This window comes from Scomber japonicus, chromosome 16 (assembly GCF_027409825.1).
Source record: "Scomber japonicus isolate fScoJap1 chromosome 16, fScoJap1.pri, whole genome shotgun sequence".
Classification (NCBI taxonomy): Eukaryota; Metazoa; Chordata; class Actinopteri; order Scombriformes; family Scombridae; genus Scomber; species Scomber japonicus.
Genome location: NC_070593.1, coordinates 12,343,940 through 12,359,501, shown reverse-complemented (window position 1 = coordinate 12,359,501; position 15,562 = coordinate 12,343,940). Strand labels below are relative to the sequence as shown.

At 39.6% G+C, this 15,562-nt stretch overlaps 1 protein-coding gene across 2 annotated transcripts; it reads left to right on the top strand.

Annotated features, from left to right (window-relative positions):
* The first annotated feature begins 2,777 nt into the window (after positions 1–2,777).
* fyna (FYN proto-oncogene, Src family tyrosine kinase a) lies at positions 2,778–14,148 on the top strand. 2 transcript variants are annotated; one of them, XM_053335909.1, is made up of 11 exons: positions 2,778–3,047; positions 6,723–6,819; positions 7,202–7,300; positions 7,572–7,675; positions 8,039–8,188; positions 8,323–8,487; positions 9,417–9,596; positions 9,935–10,011; positions 10,227–10,380; positions 11,819–11,950; positions 13,929–14,148. In XM_053335909.1, the coding sequence occupies exons 1-11, from the start codon at positions 2,801–2,803 to the stop codon at positions 14,135–14,137; spliced, it is 1,614 nt and encodes a 537-aa protein (XP_053191884.1). In that variant the 5' UTR covers positions 2,778–2,800; the 3' UTR covers positions 14,138–14,148. The 2 variants fall into 2 exon arrangements, with proteins under 2 accessions (XP_053191884.1, XP_053191885.1); XM_053335910.1 differs by lacking the exon at positions 8,323–8,487.
* The last annotated feature ends 1,414 nt before the right edge of the window (positions 14,149–15,562 follow it).

The window sequence follows — 15,562 nt, the reverse complement described above, 5'->3', positions numbered from 1 at the left end:
TCATGTTGACAGTATTTATAGTTAACGGTCTTCACTTCGTTTTGGGAAAGCTTATGCATTTCTCCTTGTTTGGAAATTGTGGACTCATCTTGTGTTTTAAGGTAAATTTTTGCTTGATATATACCTGTGATAATGGAGGACACTGTAAATACCAGAAGATGGGAGATGTAAATATAAATGTCAAGGAAGATAATTTGATATATTTAGGATTACCAGAAGGGCTGCAGTCATCCTCCTGCTTGGATTTCTCTCTTTGGTGTAGGCTTTGGTCTTGGGCTTTAAACTGTAATGTTACCGTGGGGCTTGTTTCTTCTTCTGGGTATTTTATGGGGTTTTATTGGCAGTAATGAATCACAATGATCTCCTTCTCTCTCTGCAGTGGTTCTGCTCTTCTGTTGGTTAAGCAGTGTGCTGCAAATAAAAAAAACTGGATGAAGTGAAAATGCTGTACACAGTAGGCAACTTCTATACTTAGTAGGTATCTATTTAGTACACTGTAGCGTTGTGCACTTTTTGTCAACATCACAAAGTCTGCAGTGTGTTGACAGCGAGATTGCTTAAGACAAAAGCAACATACCAGACACACCAAACTCATGTTTAGAGTTTTAAAAAGAACATAGTGATAGTGATAGTGTGGTACTGTTCATTTTCCACTACCACTGCTACTTTTAAGAGTCTGGTTTAATGTAATTAGCTACTCCAGAGTCAACTCTACAAATGATGCCAAGCCATTATAAAACATCATGGGCTTTTCTGCTTAATTCTAGTGGTAAATGATGAGTAATGCCAGCCAGAGCGCCCTCTGAAAAGGTTATTTTTTATTATCTATTTGACTTTAAAATGAGTTGCTTTCAAACACTGATGCTAAAGTTAGTTCTTCCATTATATTCTGTATTTAACTTTAAATAACTAAGCTCATACTCTGTTGCACAAGTGGTCTTTTTTCCAATGTAGACATTTGTGTTTTTCTGCTAGTAAATGTAAAACAGGCCTGACGGACTTCAGTCATATACTGTGTAGCTATGTAGCTTTCCTTGTAACCATTAAAATCCAGCATCACGCCTCTGATTCCACGGAAGGGGTAAAACTAGTTTCCCAGGAAAAGAAACAAGATGTGGTAATTTACTAATGCGTCCCTGGTTTTCTACACTGTTTGCTGAGTAGTAGAGTATTAAAGGTATTAGGGCTGCAACTAATGTTCATTACCAATTCATTTGTGGATCATTGTCTCCATCATTTTGTCTATAAGATGTCAGAAAATTTTGAAAGTGCCCATTACAAGTCAAAGATGAACCTCAGATTACACCGCTGACCAGTGTAATTGTCTAGAAGCTGTTGTAGTTTTCATCTCATTTTCTGGGATATTAAGAAGGGTCCAACAGTATTCATCATGTCTGTGTCACTTTCTTTTCTGCCACAAAAAGGTTCATTTCACTTTAAATGTCTCATTTTGTCCAAAAACTAGCCCCAAACCCCCAAATTCTCAATTTACTATTATATATGAAAAGCATAAAATCATCACATTTGAGAAGCTAAGAAAAATCATTACAAAAATAGTTGCTGATTAATTTATTGTTGTTGAATTGATCGACTTATTGTTGCAGTTATGAAAGGAATATTGTCATGTGAATTATGCAGAGGATAAAATGTAATGAAAAGTATTTACTGACTCAAACTTTTTACTGGTGCTGCTGATATATTGACTATTTTCACTGATTCGTTATTTTTGTCTGGTTCACTAAAACACTATTCAAAAGTTCATAAAATGCATAAAAATCTTTAGTTAAAAAAAAATTTGTCTTGACACAAAAGAGCAAACCAGCTGTTGTGGATATAACTCTTTAGTCTTTAGTAGGGGTCAACAGTGTGGCAGTTTCCCTCTTCCTCCGTCTGCTGCAGCATCCCATCCCCATCCCCATCCCCATCCACAGCAACTGTAAACAAGTGTGTTTCCAATTAACCATCTCCGAAGTCAGCTGGCCGCTTTAATGCTGATGAAAGACAACAGTGCTGTCAGCAGTCTCTTCGTAGCCGCTGTTGTCCCGGCTACGTGAGCTTCCAGGGCTTGGGGGGGGGGGGGGGGCACGGGGAGCCGAAATGTGCATTAGTTTAACTGGGTCTTTAAAGACGGTAAGGCTCTTTTTAATTGGAAAAGCAGATTGCCTCAGTCATTACAGAAACTGGTTTAGCTTTGCTGTAGTGAGGCCAAACGCTCCATCAGTCCCCCCCCCCTCATGAGACCCAGTTGTAGAAGCCAGGGAGCGGTTTGCTGTTAAGGGGGCTCTCTGTTGCATTTTAACTCTGAATCTATAGATGGGTGTGTGGCTCCTTGTAAAGCAAACAAAAATAAAGTGCATGCCAACTTGTAAATGCGATGGCCGGGTGTAAATTCTTCTCACATGTGTGGTGGTGCAATAAGATGGAAAAGTAAACAATGATAAGTAGTGCTGTTAAATTCTTTTATGGCGAGTTGAACTGGATGTATTCTCAGTGTAAAGTATGTCACGTCAACATCAGCGTGTACACATGTTTACAGCTGTGATCCAAACGAGCCACACACTGCCGCTCTGTCACGTTATGCTCCTCTGTATAATTAGTGATGGAGTTTGAAGTATCGTGTTTAATTTCAGCATAATTGAAAGACTTTTCAGAGGGCTCGCTGTAACTCTCAGAGGAAGCTCTGAAATAATGGAATATTGAATCATAATTTCCCCACTGGAGTCAGCTTTGGAGCTATTATTTTACCTACGCACTAATTCCACCTCTGTCTTTTTCTCTCTCTACCCACAGAAAGTAGAGAATGGGCTGTGTCCAATGTAAGGATAAAGAAGCAGCAAAACTCACTGATGACCGGGAGACCAGCCTCTCACACAACTCGGGGTACCGCTATGGGTCTGACCCCACGCCGCAGCACTACCCCAGCTTCGGGGTCACCACCATCCCCAACTACAACAACTTCCACAGCGGCGCCACACAGGGGGTGACGGTGTTTGGAGGTGTCCACACATCCTCGCAGTCTGGGACGCTGCGGTCCAGGGGAGGAACAGGTGAGGCTGAAAAAGTCTTTGATAAATCTGTGAGTTGTAAGAGCTGTTTAATACCCAGTATGCTTCAGCTGAGGTAGCTTATGTTTTGATTATGGTGTTTTAAGCTGGTATTTAACATCGTTTAAGCATACATTTTTATGCCAAACTTATATATTTCTATATTTAGCTTCTGAAATTGAGTTTTGGTCACAACTGGAAACTCAAAATCTCCACTGAATTTCAGGTGGTTTAGTAGTTCCTTAAATCCCCCATTTAAATGGAACTTAGAGCGTCTTTAACTTCTGTGCTGTGACATGTTTCCCATTTAAATGGAATATTTGAGTGGTGTACAGTTACAAGAGGGATTTAAATCAAATCCTTAGCATTTGATTGGGCTGCTAAAAAGCAGGCTGGGCTTACAGAGTTAAGTGCAATACAGAGACGCACAGAGAGACGGAGCTACAGAGGACTTTTGGCTCTACACACACACACACACACACACCTCCTTCACCTGTTGTTTGATCAGGAGGAGGAGGAGAAGGGTGAGGGTGAGATGAATGAATTAGATCTCAGCCACATTGTTTTGGATATGAAAGCAGGGTAAGTGGAAGCTCTAAAATACATTTCAGTTAAATTACAAACAGAGCAATTAAATGAGAAATAAAAATGTCAGTCAAAGATATAAAACTGTAAACTTATCTGATTTTCACTTCTACTGTTTGGACCTAATCCAGTACTCAGTGAAAGGCTAGTGTTGGCTTTAGGTTTAGGTTTAATGACAAGACGTTGTCATATAATAACATATAGTATTTCAGACTATTTGGAATAGAATGAAAAATCCCTGGACTTCTTTCTACCGCTGACTAGTGTAATTGTCTAGAAGCTGTTGTAGTTTTCATCTCATTGTCTGGGATATTAAGAAGGGTCCAACAGTATTCATCATGTCTGTGTCACTTTCTTTTCTGCCACAAAAATGTTAATTTCATTGTCATTTCAAATAAGAGGATGAGGATTGTCACTTCTATTGTAAAGAAATGCTATAATGTGTGTGTGTGTGTGTGTGTGTGTGTGTGTGTGTGTGTGTGTGTGTGTGTGTGTGTGTGTGTGTGTGTGTGTGTGTGTGTGTGTGTGTGGTTTTATACTTCAGGATTAACATGTTAGCTTCAGCTGCACTTTAGCTAACATCAAACCAAGTTGTATTTATTCTGGTAATTTAGCATATTTTGGATTTCTTTCACCCAAACACACTAAACACACTACAAGATTGAACATTTTGCTCTTTGTTTTTTAAAGGGGATAAACTTTGACCATTTTAAAATCTAATGAACTAAAGACCATGAATGCCTGGGGGCCCTGCTCTCTTCTCACTATCTCACTGAACTGGTATCCTGACATGAGATCTGCAGTGAGATGTTCACAGATATTGAATCATCTCACATGCTGGAACTGTCATCTTGTTTTTCTCCTTTTTTTCCTACTGTATTCCAAAGTGAATTTGTGATTCTTTTCTTGTGTGTGCTCCATATTGTGGTGTTGTGATACATTAATCTCGCAGCAGAAGATAAATGACCACTGGCTGCAAGTTAATGGAAAACAGAGTGACCTAAATTATCATTCTGGTACTCTACGAGGCACATCTGATGACCAGAAAGAATAGACGTTGTGCTGAATATTGCAAACGTGTTCTGAGGGCGGGCAAATGTGCTTTACCGTTTCTCACTTAAGATTTTAAAGATACATATGATATGTGATGCATAAATTAACAGCATGTCTTGCTTTGATGTCAACCACTCTGGCTTTTTTTCTGAAGGTAGATCCCAGCACAGATAAACACTCTGCATCTGTGGAGTCAGCATCAGCAGCTTGTATGAATAAGAAATTAGTCCAGGAGTGCAGCGTTATCCAACATTCATATCTAAGATTGCAACAAGAAACATGTGAGGGCATCACATGTTTGCCTCTGAGTTTCAGTCATTGTTAAGTGTATTTTGGAGGTCATTGCATACTTTGCTGGGAAGTGTGCAGAGCTTTATTGAAGCACTGTTAGCTCTGACTGTCCAGAGATGATTCCGATCAAATCAGAAAATGAAATCATTTTACAGTTTCAAGCTTATTAGCAGATACAGAGTCTCTGGGGCTGTCACACCAGATAAGTTTGATTGGCCTCCCTAATCTAGACCTTGTCGGCATTAACTGTTGGCTCACCACTCCTAGACAATGCTCTGTGTGATAGAGAGGAAAGTCATACTTGTCATGTTAGACGTGCATACTTTTATTTATTTATTTAGTTGGCCAATAGGGGGAAACGAAACAAACTGTAAACACAGCATGTACATGTTGTCAACTCATGAATTTGCGAAAGTGAATTTGTCAGCAACTGTTTGCTGACATCCAGCAGACATGGAGCAGCATTATCATTCTTTTGCAGTCAACTGACAAATGTAAGTGCAATATTCACTCTCCTTTTAGCTCTGGTTTGTCTACACCAACTCCTGACAGAAATAGCTGGTTCTTTAGCTGCTAAATGCTCACCTCACAATGTTCAAACTGTCTGCTGCATCTGAAAATTACTTGATGAGAGTGGTGGCTGTTAATATCAAACAGTAAGGGTAGTTGGGTGATAATTCTCAATGAGTGCATCACTACAAATGACACCTTTTGTATTACACATAGTTATTTGACCCATTCGTATTCTAAAAATATGAATTGTTACAGCTTAAATTCAATACATAAATAAAAAACAATGGAAAGTAATCCACAAGGATGGGAACATAGCAAAGAATAAACAAGATTGCCTCTGCCAAAACCAAAATTATGAGAGAGGCTTTACCAGAGAATACTTTACCAGAGGCTAAAGTATTTTTAGGCACATTCTGTATGACTTTGAGGCTGTTACATTTGTTATACTTGGTTTTAAAATGTGTTTCGTGATCCAAACGTAAGTTGACAGCGACACATTGCCGTTAACACCTGCGTCTATCAAGCATCACCAGGCAAGTAGTGTTCAGATTTCATTACTGCCTACGTCACTTCCACCAGAAGCTTGCACAGTTATTATGTCAGTCTGTCACCAAAAAAGTGCCAGATTTGTTTTTCACAGGCTAGCTAAGAAAACAAAAATGTTTCGGGCTATTCCAGCTGTTGAGTTTGTGAGGACGAAGTCAGTTGGCATTGGCAACACATTAGCGTTCACACTTCAAAATACATGTGGTCAAATGTATCACAGACCACATAGACAAGTGGTTTGAGTGATCTACATCTGGGTGATTGTAAGTAGTGGTGTCCACTTTTGATCCAATCATCTAAAATGCATTTTAAAATTTAAAAGTGTAAACAGGCTCTTTAATAAAGAGAACATTTGAAGTAAACAAAGAAAGTAGTTCCTTTTAAGAAACTCTGTGTGCAACTGAAGATTGATTGGGAAGATGAATGTTGGATGACTGTCTGGATGTACTGAATGTAGAGGACATATTCAACAAAACCTGAAAGAAGTTGAAAGTTTTTGAAATGATGCAAAGAATAGATGAAGAAGGCAGCAATTCTCATTTCCATTACATAACAAGCTGCCCATGTGTTCAACAGATGAGCGAACCCAGCTATAAAACCACCATGAAAAACCCAATGTTACACTTCATCCATACAATTAAGATTTAGCTACCACCACTAACCACCATATACAACTTTCTTTTCCTGCAGGGGTGACTCTGTTTGTGGCTCTTTACGACTACGAAGCCAGGACCGAGGATGACCTCAGCTTCAGAAAGGGGGAGAGGTTCCAGATCCTCAACAGCACGTAAGTGTGAAAACATCTGCATGACAGCATTAAGGGTGGCGGTCGTGTTTTCACTGTCTGCTTTTTTTTCTGTTGTGAATGTCTGAGCGATGAATATGGAATGAAATGTTGTTTCACTGATTTACTCACTGAGGTTTTGTTTTCATATGTTAAGTAGAACAGATCATCCTTTCTTACTATATCCTGTATGATTTATATTGTCTTTTTATATTTTAATGATGCAGCCCCAGCCATTAGAAAACAGCTGCTTTTATGTAATGGTTTGTTTTTATGTATGTGCTCTCAGCTAACAGAAACAAAGACAGTCAATAAATCTGAGCATCCATTACTTCTGTCTGTCTCTGCTTCCATCCTTCATCTCTCTCTGTCCTCCTCTCTTCAGTGAGGGAGACTGGTGGGAGGCTCGCTCTCTCACTACAGGTGGAACTGGTTACATTCCCAGCAATTACGTGGCTCCAGTGGACTCAATCCAGGCTGAGGAGTGAGTAAAAATGTTTTATATGAGCACACACACACTCTCTCTCTTACACACACACACACACACACACACACACACACACACACACACACACACACAGTCTCAGAGGCACAGCAGCGTCATCAGCAGAGAGCATATCATGAATATTTGAAAGCCCATCCTGCTGGCTTTTGTTAAATATGGCATAGTAGCACTTATGGTAAGAATAAAGACAGAATGTTTGAAAAATGTTATGATACGTTATAGTTTGACTTTTTTCTCTCCTTTCCTGCAGCTGGTATTTTGGTAAATTAGGCCGAAAGGATGCAGAGAGGCAGCTGCTCTCCAACGGCAACGCCAGAGGCACTTTCCTCATCCGTGAGAGTGAAACAACCAAAGGTACTTTAACATGCTGAGATATTGAATGCTTTTAGACTTTAGGAAACAGACAGAAGTGTTTGTCAATGCACAAATATTTAGTAACGCTTTGATGTGTAATGTGCCATTATAAGTAGTTTATTTTTTGACACGCTTTCAAAAAAATCATTAAACCAACCTCAGAATTTAACATCCAGTGTGGTATTCATTAACTGTACAGGTTCTCCATATTTATTGCCCTAAATCTTTTGCACAATCTGCTACATATACATTTTGTTTAAACTATCACGCACTCACAGGAAGCAAAACAATTCAAGTCTTTCCAGAGACTTTGCTCTAAATTACTTCAATCTGCCAGTTTCATTCTTTATCACTGTGTTCCAGGGGCCTACTCCCTCTCCATTCAGGACTGGGATGACATCAAGGGAGACCACGTCAAACACTATAAAATTCGCAAGCTGGACAGTGGAGGTTACTACATCACCACCAGGGCCCAGTTTGAGACGCTCCAGCAGTTGGTGCAGCATTACTCTGGTGAGACTGATACATTTATAGAGGAAGTACAAAAACATTTCGAAATGAGAACTCTATGTCTTGTTTTCTCTTATTCTATAAAATGATTAAAGTTTCCACACTACTCTAATATTCAAACTGTACGGTTGATTCAGCGAGGGCTGCAGGGCTTTGCTGCAGACTGATCGTGCCGTGCCACAAAGGCATGCCTCGCCTGACCGACCTGTCCGTCAAAACCAAAGACGTGTGGGAGATCCCGCGGGAGTCGCTGCAGCTCATCAAACGTCTCGGTAACGGCCAGTTTGGAGAGGTCTGGATGGGTGCGTATCTCTTTGGCGTCCTCTTTTGGCCCCAGTGAAAAATAAACAGCTGTGAGCAAAGTTGCAAAACATACTTTACATGTGTGATCACTTAACTGTCGAAGACTAAACCCAACTTCACATCAACTCTACATTACTCACAGAGAGTAGCTTTTGCTTTTAGTGATGCTTCTTTAAATGTCATTAAAATATGTTCTTGTATTGTAAACTTGTTGTATTCATTTAACAGTTGTGGAAGATATGTTATTTGTTATTTCTGTATATCTGTACAAGATATATCTTAACCATGTTCATACACCGCCAGTCTTAGTTCACTTCAGTTCAATAAAAAGCTTAATTTGTTCCACACTGGGCAGTGAAATGCTCCATCTGAACATGTTGGTCCAAAAAACATGGATTATGTCAAATCCTAAAATACATTTTAAGTGTTGCTCAAATCCATATCATTCCAAAAACTTAACTTAAACTCAACTTTAGATACGTGCAATTTGCTTCCTTTGTTTCTTCAGAGCAGTTTGTACCATGAATGTAACATTTGGTTACAATAGAGTTAATTGTATTCAGTTGAGATCAATTGTATTTATAAAATATCAAGTTTAATCCAGGAAACCAGGAAAATAATGAAAAATTCAATATTATCAATATATTATACCATATTTTTTTCCATACTTTAGCTGCCTCCGACCTTTATTTGTTGTCTACTATTTGTTCTATACTGTATTTAAACCAATACAGGCGATTGTACAGTAAATAACATTCTAAAGATAGCTGATAAATTCAATAGTCCTTTAATACCTTTCTCATTTCATTTTATCAGACTCTCCATTGCATTTTTTAAATAATGAATATCTCTATCTGAAAATAAAATCCTGCTGAAATGCCACACAATCACCACATTACCCTTGAACAACCTCTTTTTTTCTCTTCAGGCACATGGAACGGCACCACGAAGGTGGCGGTGAAGACTCTGAAGCCTGGCACCATGTCGCCCGAATCCTTCCTGGAGGAGGCTCAGATCATGAAGAAGCTCCGACATGACAAGCTGGTGCAGCTCTACGCCGTGGTGTCCGAAGAGCCCATCTATATCGTCACAGAGTACATGAGCAAAGGTAGCGCCATTTCACTTAAAAAGACATTATGAATTTTACATACATGCCTTTGTGCACACAGTGTGTACATAATTCATGCACCTGCATGGACAGTACAGTATGTATCCTACTTCAAAAAATGGAGGTCGGTCCTGTCATGTGGACATTACTATACTGAAGCAGGCACAATTTATTTCATTGATGCAGACACTTAGTTACCACAGCAATAACAAATACATATCTGAGCCCAGAATTGACATGTTGATTCAGTTTTGATCCAAATCTGAGTTGAAAGCTGGCAGCGGAAGACAATGTGAGACAGTAGATCCTAACTTGTTGATTTTTTTGTCTTTTTGTAGGGAGTTTGCTTGATTTCCTCAAAGATGGAGAAGGACGAAGCCTCAAACTGCCAAATCTAGTGGACATGGCAGCTCAGGTACGTTGTTAAAAAAATGTATGCTGTGCTCTACACTGTGGATTTGTTACTAGTGTGATCTAAACAGTTTAATTCACTTGAATAATCTACGAGTGTTTCCCATTCATTCATCAAAGCTAAGTGATGATGAAATAACTGTAAATCTATTAAACATCTTGCCCTTGAAATAGTTCAGTGATATGATGTTCACTTGAAAAAATAACTCTATTTCCCAGGTGGCAGCAGGCATGGCATATATTGAGCGGATGAACTACATCCACAGAGACCTGCGTTCTGCCAACATCCTGGTTGGAGACAGTCTGGTGTGTAAGATTGCTGACTTTGGTCTGGCCAGGCTCATCGAGGACAATGAATACACGGCAAGACAAGGTACTGGTTACAGTCTTAGTGGATTGCCAAAGTCAGAAAATGTAGTTGTTTTTTTTTTTAAAGGGATGATGACCTTGGCAGCTGTCTGACTCAAATGGTGCTATAGTATTCAATCTGTCCCCAACCACAACATCTTCTAAAAAACATCAACGTCAGAGGAAAAAGTGTGCGGGCTGGCAGACGACTTATTCCATTTTGTCAAGTCCAAGACATATTCTACACACACACACACACACTACACACACACACACACACACACACACACACACACACACACACACACACACACAGGTTTACTTAAGTCACTTTTGGGGTATTTACATAGATTTACATTCATTTCCTGGAGATTTACCCTAACCATAACTACTATTTGCCTAATCATGACCCTTACCTTAACTTTAACAACTGACCCAAAAATCTACATTTTACTAACTGGGGACATGTATTTTGTCATACAAGCCATCCCCAGTCAACTGGTCTTGAGTCTGGTGTATGTCCCTGAAAGTGACTTAAGTCAAACACAAACGAATTTACTTCGGTCACTTCTGGGAACATTACATACACTTGCATTAATTTCCTGGACACTTGTCCTAACCTTACCCATGACCTCTACCTGTCTAACCCTTACCTTAACCATAATCTAACCCTAAACTTAACTGCTGACACAAAAAATCTTCACAAAAATCCCAAAATGGAGGCACAGATTTTGCCCCCTGTTGTACAAGCTGTCCTCAATTAACTGGTCTTTAGTCTGAAACGTGTCCCCAAAAGTAGCTTGTGACAGACACACACCACACACACTTCCACAATAAGTACGGTAAATGAGCAGGAATTTCTCTTGGTGACACCAGTGGAAAACTAAGCACTTGTGGTTACAGCATGGCTAAAAGACAATAGCATATCACAAAGAGCAAGGCCACAGTGCAGGAATTTAACACTGCAGACTGCACTCCTCTGCGTGCATGTTGCGCACATGAAAATCCATCTGTCACTGTGTATCTTATTGAAAAGATGAGGAATAAGCGGCTATACCCTGAATCACTCAAATGTTGTTTTCTCCTGAGCCTGCGTTGGCAGACGTGAACTACACCAGGACGACTTCCAGACTCTCAGTCACTCTGTCAACATGTTCAGTCACTCATTTGTTAGCGATTTCAATGTTTACTTCCTCAACCTGGACCAAGTGCAAACTGAGAGGGAGAGAGATAATGGAATTGTTCCGTTTTTTTTTTCTTTTCCTTTTATCCCCCTAGTGGGATGTTATCATGTCGTAATGTCTCTGCACTAATGAAATCAGAGTAAAAAACCCATGCAGAGCAAAGTGACCTACTTATTCCTTAGGTTTTGGTAAAGGTTGTATCTCTATTTCTGCTGGAATTTCAGACACGAGTAAATTAACAAAACTTATTTAAAATCATGTTTCTGCATTTCTTTTTAGGTGCAAAGTTTCCCATTAAGTGGACTGCTCCTGAGGCTGCGCTCTATGGTAAATTCACCATCAAGTCAGACGTGTGGTCATTTGGCATCCTGTTGACAGAACTAGTGACCAAGGGCAGAGTGCCCTATCCAGGTGAGAGAGAGCTCTGTGAATTATGTAATCACTTATCAAATCCAGTTGATTGCTTTTGTTTGAGTGTGTGTGTGTGTGTGTGCGTGTGCGTGCATGCGTGCTTGACGTTAGCAACAGCTCTGCAAGCTAAAAAAAGAGCAGCATGTTGCATAATGTACGTTACAGTGTGCATTATGCAGAGGAATGTTCCCAGCTGACTGTGTGAACGTGTTAAATATCCATGCGTTGCTCTATGTCATATTTATACATTTAACTGAGTGTCCATAGTGAGTTTCAAAATAATATAAGACTAAATGAGGCACAATATCCAGGTTGTTCAGCATTCTTCTAGTTACGATGCATACTACATCAGGCTGTAGACCTTTGTTGCATGTCATACCCCTCTCTCCTCCTAATTTTCTTTCTGCACATTCAGATGTTTAATAAAGGTAAAAATGATAAAAAGCTATTTGAAAATGGTTAATTCCTCAGAGGAAATCATTATCAACCATGCATACAACCTCCACCAATAAAGTAGGGCAGCCTGTGTGTAGCCTGAGAGGTAAAATGCAGGTCAAAACGGTCTGTGAAGTAGTTGCTGCACCACACCTACAACTGATGAAGTTTATTGCTATGAGCACATGGTAATAACCAGATCTTCTTTTATCAGGATTATGCTAGCTGGACAGTAAGAGGACACTGTTTTTAGTGAGAAAAACTATTATATTCTTTATGTTTACACGCCTTTCCCCACAGAGGTGTATCCAGTTACTCAGGCTAATTAGAAGTTGGGTGAAGCTATTTTGCAATATGTCACCAAGCTTTTTGTTCAAAACAAATATTGGTGTAAGCTGTTCTGCCTATAAGGTCTAATTAGTCAATTGAAAATACCTGTTAGGATGGACTATATGTGTATGAGGTTTTAAATAGGATTTTGAGTTATAATACTCAAGTAAATCTGGAAAGATTAGAATTTGAGAAAATGTATCACACAGTAAAAAACAAAACAAAAATAGAGCCTGTGAGTAACTCCTATCGCAGCACAATACAACTTTTGCAGTACGGCAGTTTATTTAAGCTCCTACAGCTACTGTTCATGTATCATTTCACAAGCTCCACCCTCAACTGTTGGCACAGAGTCTATTTTTCCCTGGGGGAAAGTTTTTATTGTCACTCCCCATTCTCTGCCGTGCAGAGCTTTGTATACAGTGATCCTGTATAAACTCACACCCAAATATATTTGTTTTGTACACATGAAAGTTGTCCTATGAGGAACATTTTTTGGAGGGCATTTATAAATTAAAGAGTGCTTAGTTGAAAGAGGGTGTTTGCTTTAAAATGTTAGCTTCATGTTACATTAGCTCTTTTACAGTGACCAAATAATCACTAGTTAGCATTTTGACTTATTTAGCACAAGCAATCTTATCCTAGAGGGTCATGGGGGTCATCATCAGTCTCAGCTGACACTGGGTGGGAGGCGGGGTACATCCTGGACAGGCCATTAGTCAATCACAGGGCTAACATCTAGAGAATGTGCAAACTCCTCACAGAAAAGTCAGTGGGTTCAAACCCAGAACCTGCAGTGGTAACAATAGTTACCACTGCACCATGACACAATAATACTATTTTCTAACTTGATTAATTTTAAATCAATTCTATTATTGAGCATGAAAGTCAAAGTTGAAAGCACAAAAAAACTTTGCACACCTAAATCAGTTAGTTTGTTCATTTTATTTAGTTTTCTTGTCAAACTGAAGCACAGGGTCAACTTGGTAATATCTCAGTCTAAATTTGATCTTAGATCATCTTGGTTACATGCTGTCTACTGTTCTTGCCGCAGCTGCTGCAAAGTATGAAATATCCTAACTGTTCCCTTGAGAAACAAATTCATGTTTAAAAATGCGGCTCATGGCTCATAAATGAGAGCAATTAGAGGGAGAATAGTTATTTGAAAGGCAAGTACATAACAGCCTTCATTCCTCCATGTTCCTCTCTCCAGGCATGAACAACCGTGAGGTGCTGGAGCAGGTTGAGCGAGGCTACCGGATGCCGTGCCCTCAGGACTGTCCCACATCCCTGCACGAGCTGATGGTGCAGTGCTGGAAGAAAGACCCGGAGGAGAGGCCCACCTTCGAGTACCTGCAGGCCTTTTTGGAGGACTACTTCACTGCCACTGAGCCTCAGTACCAGCCGGGGGATAACCTCTGAGCGCTGCTGCCCTCGCCTCATGTCATTTCACCAGCTTCCCACCAGAGGGAGCCAGACACCACCTATTCTCTCTCATCGTGTGGCATCGACTGACTTCTTGACTTCCAAGCCTCACACACACACACACACACACAGATAGACGGCAAACTGACTATCAAATCAGAGGATGTTTTGAAGGTGGGAGGGGGCGCTGACATGACTGCAGAGTTGAAAATGACTGCCATGGGTGAAGGAGATGAGTTGTGTTGTGTAACTTGTATGTAGTGTAAATATAAATTGCTTGTTATCTCTTTTTGTTTCATTTTATATTACTTTTGATATTTTGGAAATGTGTGGATTTTTTTTTTTAATCCAAAGTTATTTCAGAATTTACGGCTCGTAGAAAACGTGTGAGGCTTGGTAACAAATATTGACATAATAATTGTAGGAATGGTAATAGTTAGACATTGTGGACTGAAATATCTCAGAAGTTTTTCTGGGAGTCCACTGACCTTTTTTTACTAAGTTAATACTGTATAACAATACTGCTCCTCTTCTCAAGGAACTTAGATGTACTATAACACCTGTTCTTGCCTTTTCATGTTTAGTGATATTCTTATAACGTAAGGGAATGCCTTCATGCTTTCTACACACTAACTTAATGCCTAATGCATCATGGACTCCTTCACCCAAACTTGTATGGCATCTGCACTGATATTAAGTGCATCCATTGCATTTCAGCTTCAGCCAATGATTTTTAGATCGGCTTAAAGTAACTTTTAGTTCAGCTTCTTGCAGTTGTACAGGGGCTGACCCCCGCCCCCCCCCCCCCCAACCTTTGTTTGGGTGACTACTTATTATATTGACGATACTTTAAAAGCATTATTAAATGGCAGAAGGCTGTGTTAAAATTCTGCTTCACACATTCAGATTGTCTTTTTTGCTTGAGCAGCCAAACAAACAAACAAACTGCCACTTACATGATGGGAACAAAGAATGCACACTTGTGTTTGTCCCTCCATGACGTGTAACAGGAAATAACACGTTTTTTACGAGACCAAACGTGTTTATTTATTTCATTTTATTTTATTTTATTTTATTTTTCTCCTCATTTTCCACAGACAGTCTTGTGTGTCATATATTATATTACATACATGATTCTGCAGGGACACCTGTAGCCCTGGATGACATTTGATCATGCTCAAGAATCTGACTTCTCTCTCTGTGGGTGAGAGGGTGCATTCCAGGACAGTACGCCATTTCTGTGTATTTTTGTTTGCTTTTCAGGGTTGGGAAAGTGAGCAGAAAACTTTTTTTTGTATCACTTTGTTTACCCTAATTCAGTAGATATACAAGAAATGTTTTTGGTCTCTGTATTATTTATTGTCTCTGTCTGTTACTTGTACACAACTGGTTTTGAAATAAACAATCTTGCCATCATTTTCC

Excerpts from the sequence above, each read along its gene's own strand:
- fyna (XM_053335909.1), top strand. The coding sequence starts at position 2,801 with ATGGGCTGTGTCCAATGTAAGGATAAAGAAGCAGCAAAACTCACTGAT. Across the intron at positions 3,048-6,722 it reads GCGGTCCAGGGGAGGAACAG|GGGTGACTCTGTTTGTGGCT; the intron begins GTGAGGCTGAAA and ends CTTTTCCTGCAG. Across the intron at positions 8,488-9,416 it reads GTTTGGAGAGGTCTGGATGG|GCACATGGAACGGCACCACG; the intron begins GTGCGTATCTCT and ends TTTTCTCTTCAG.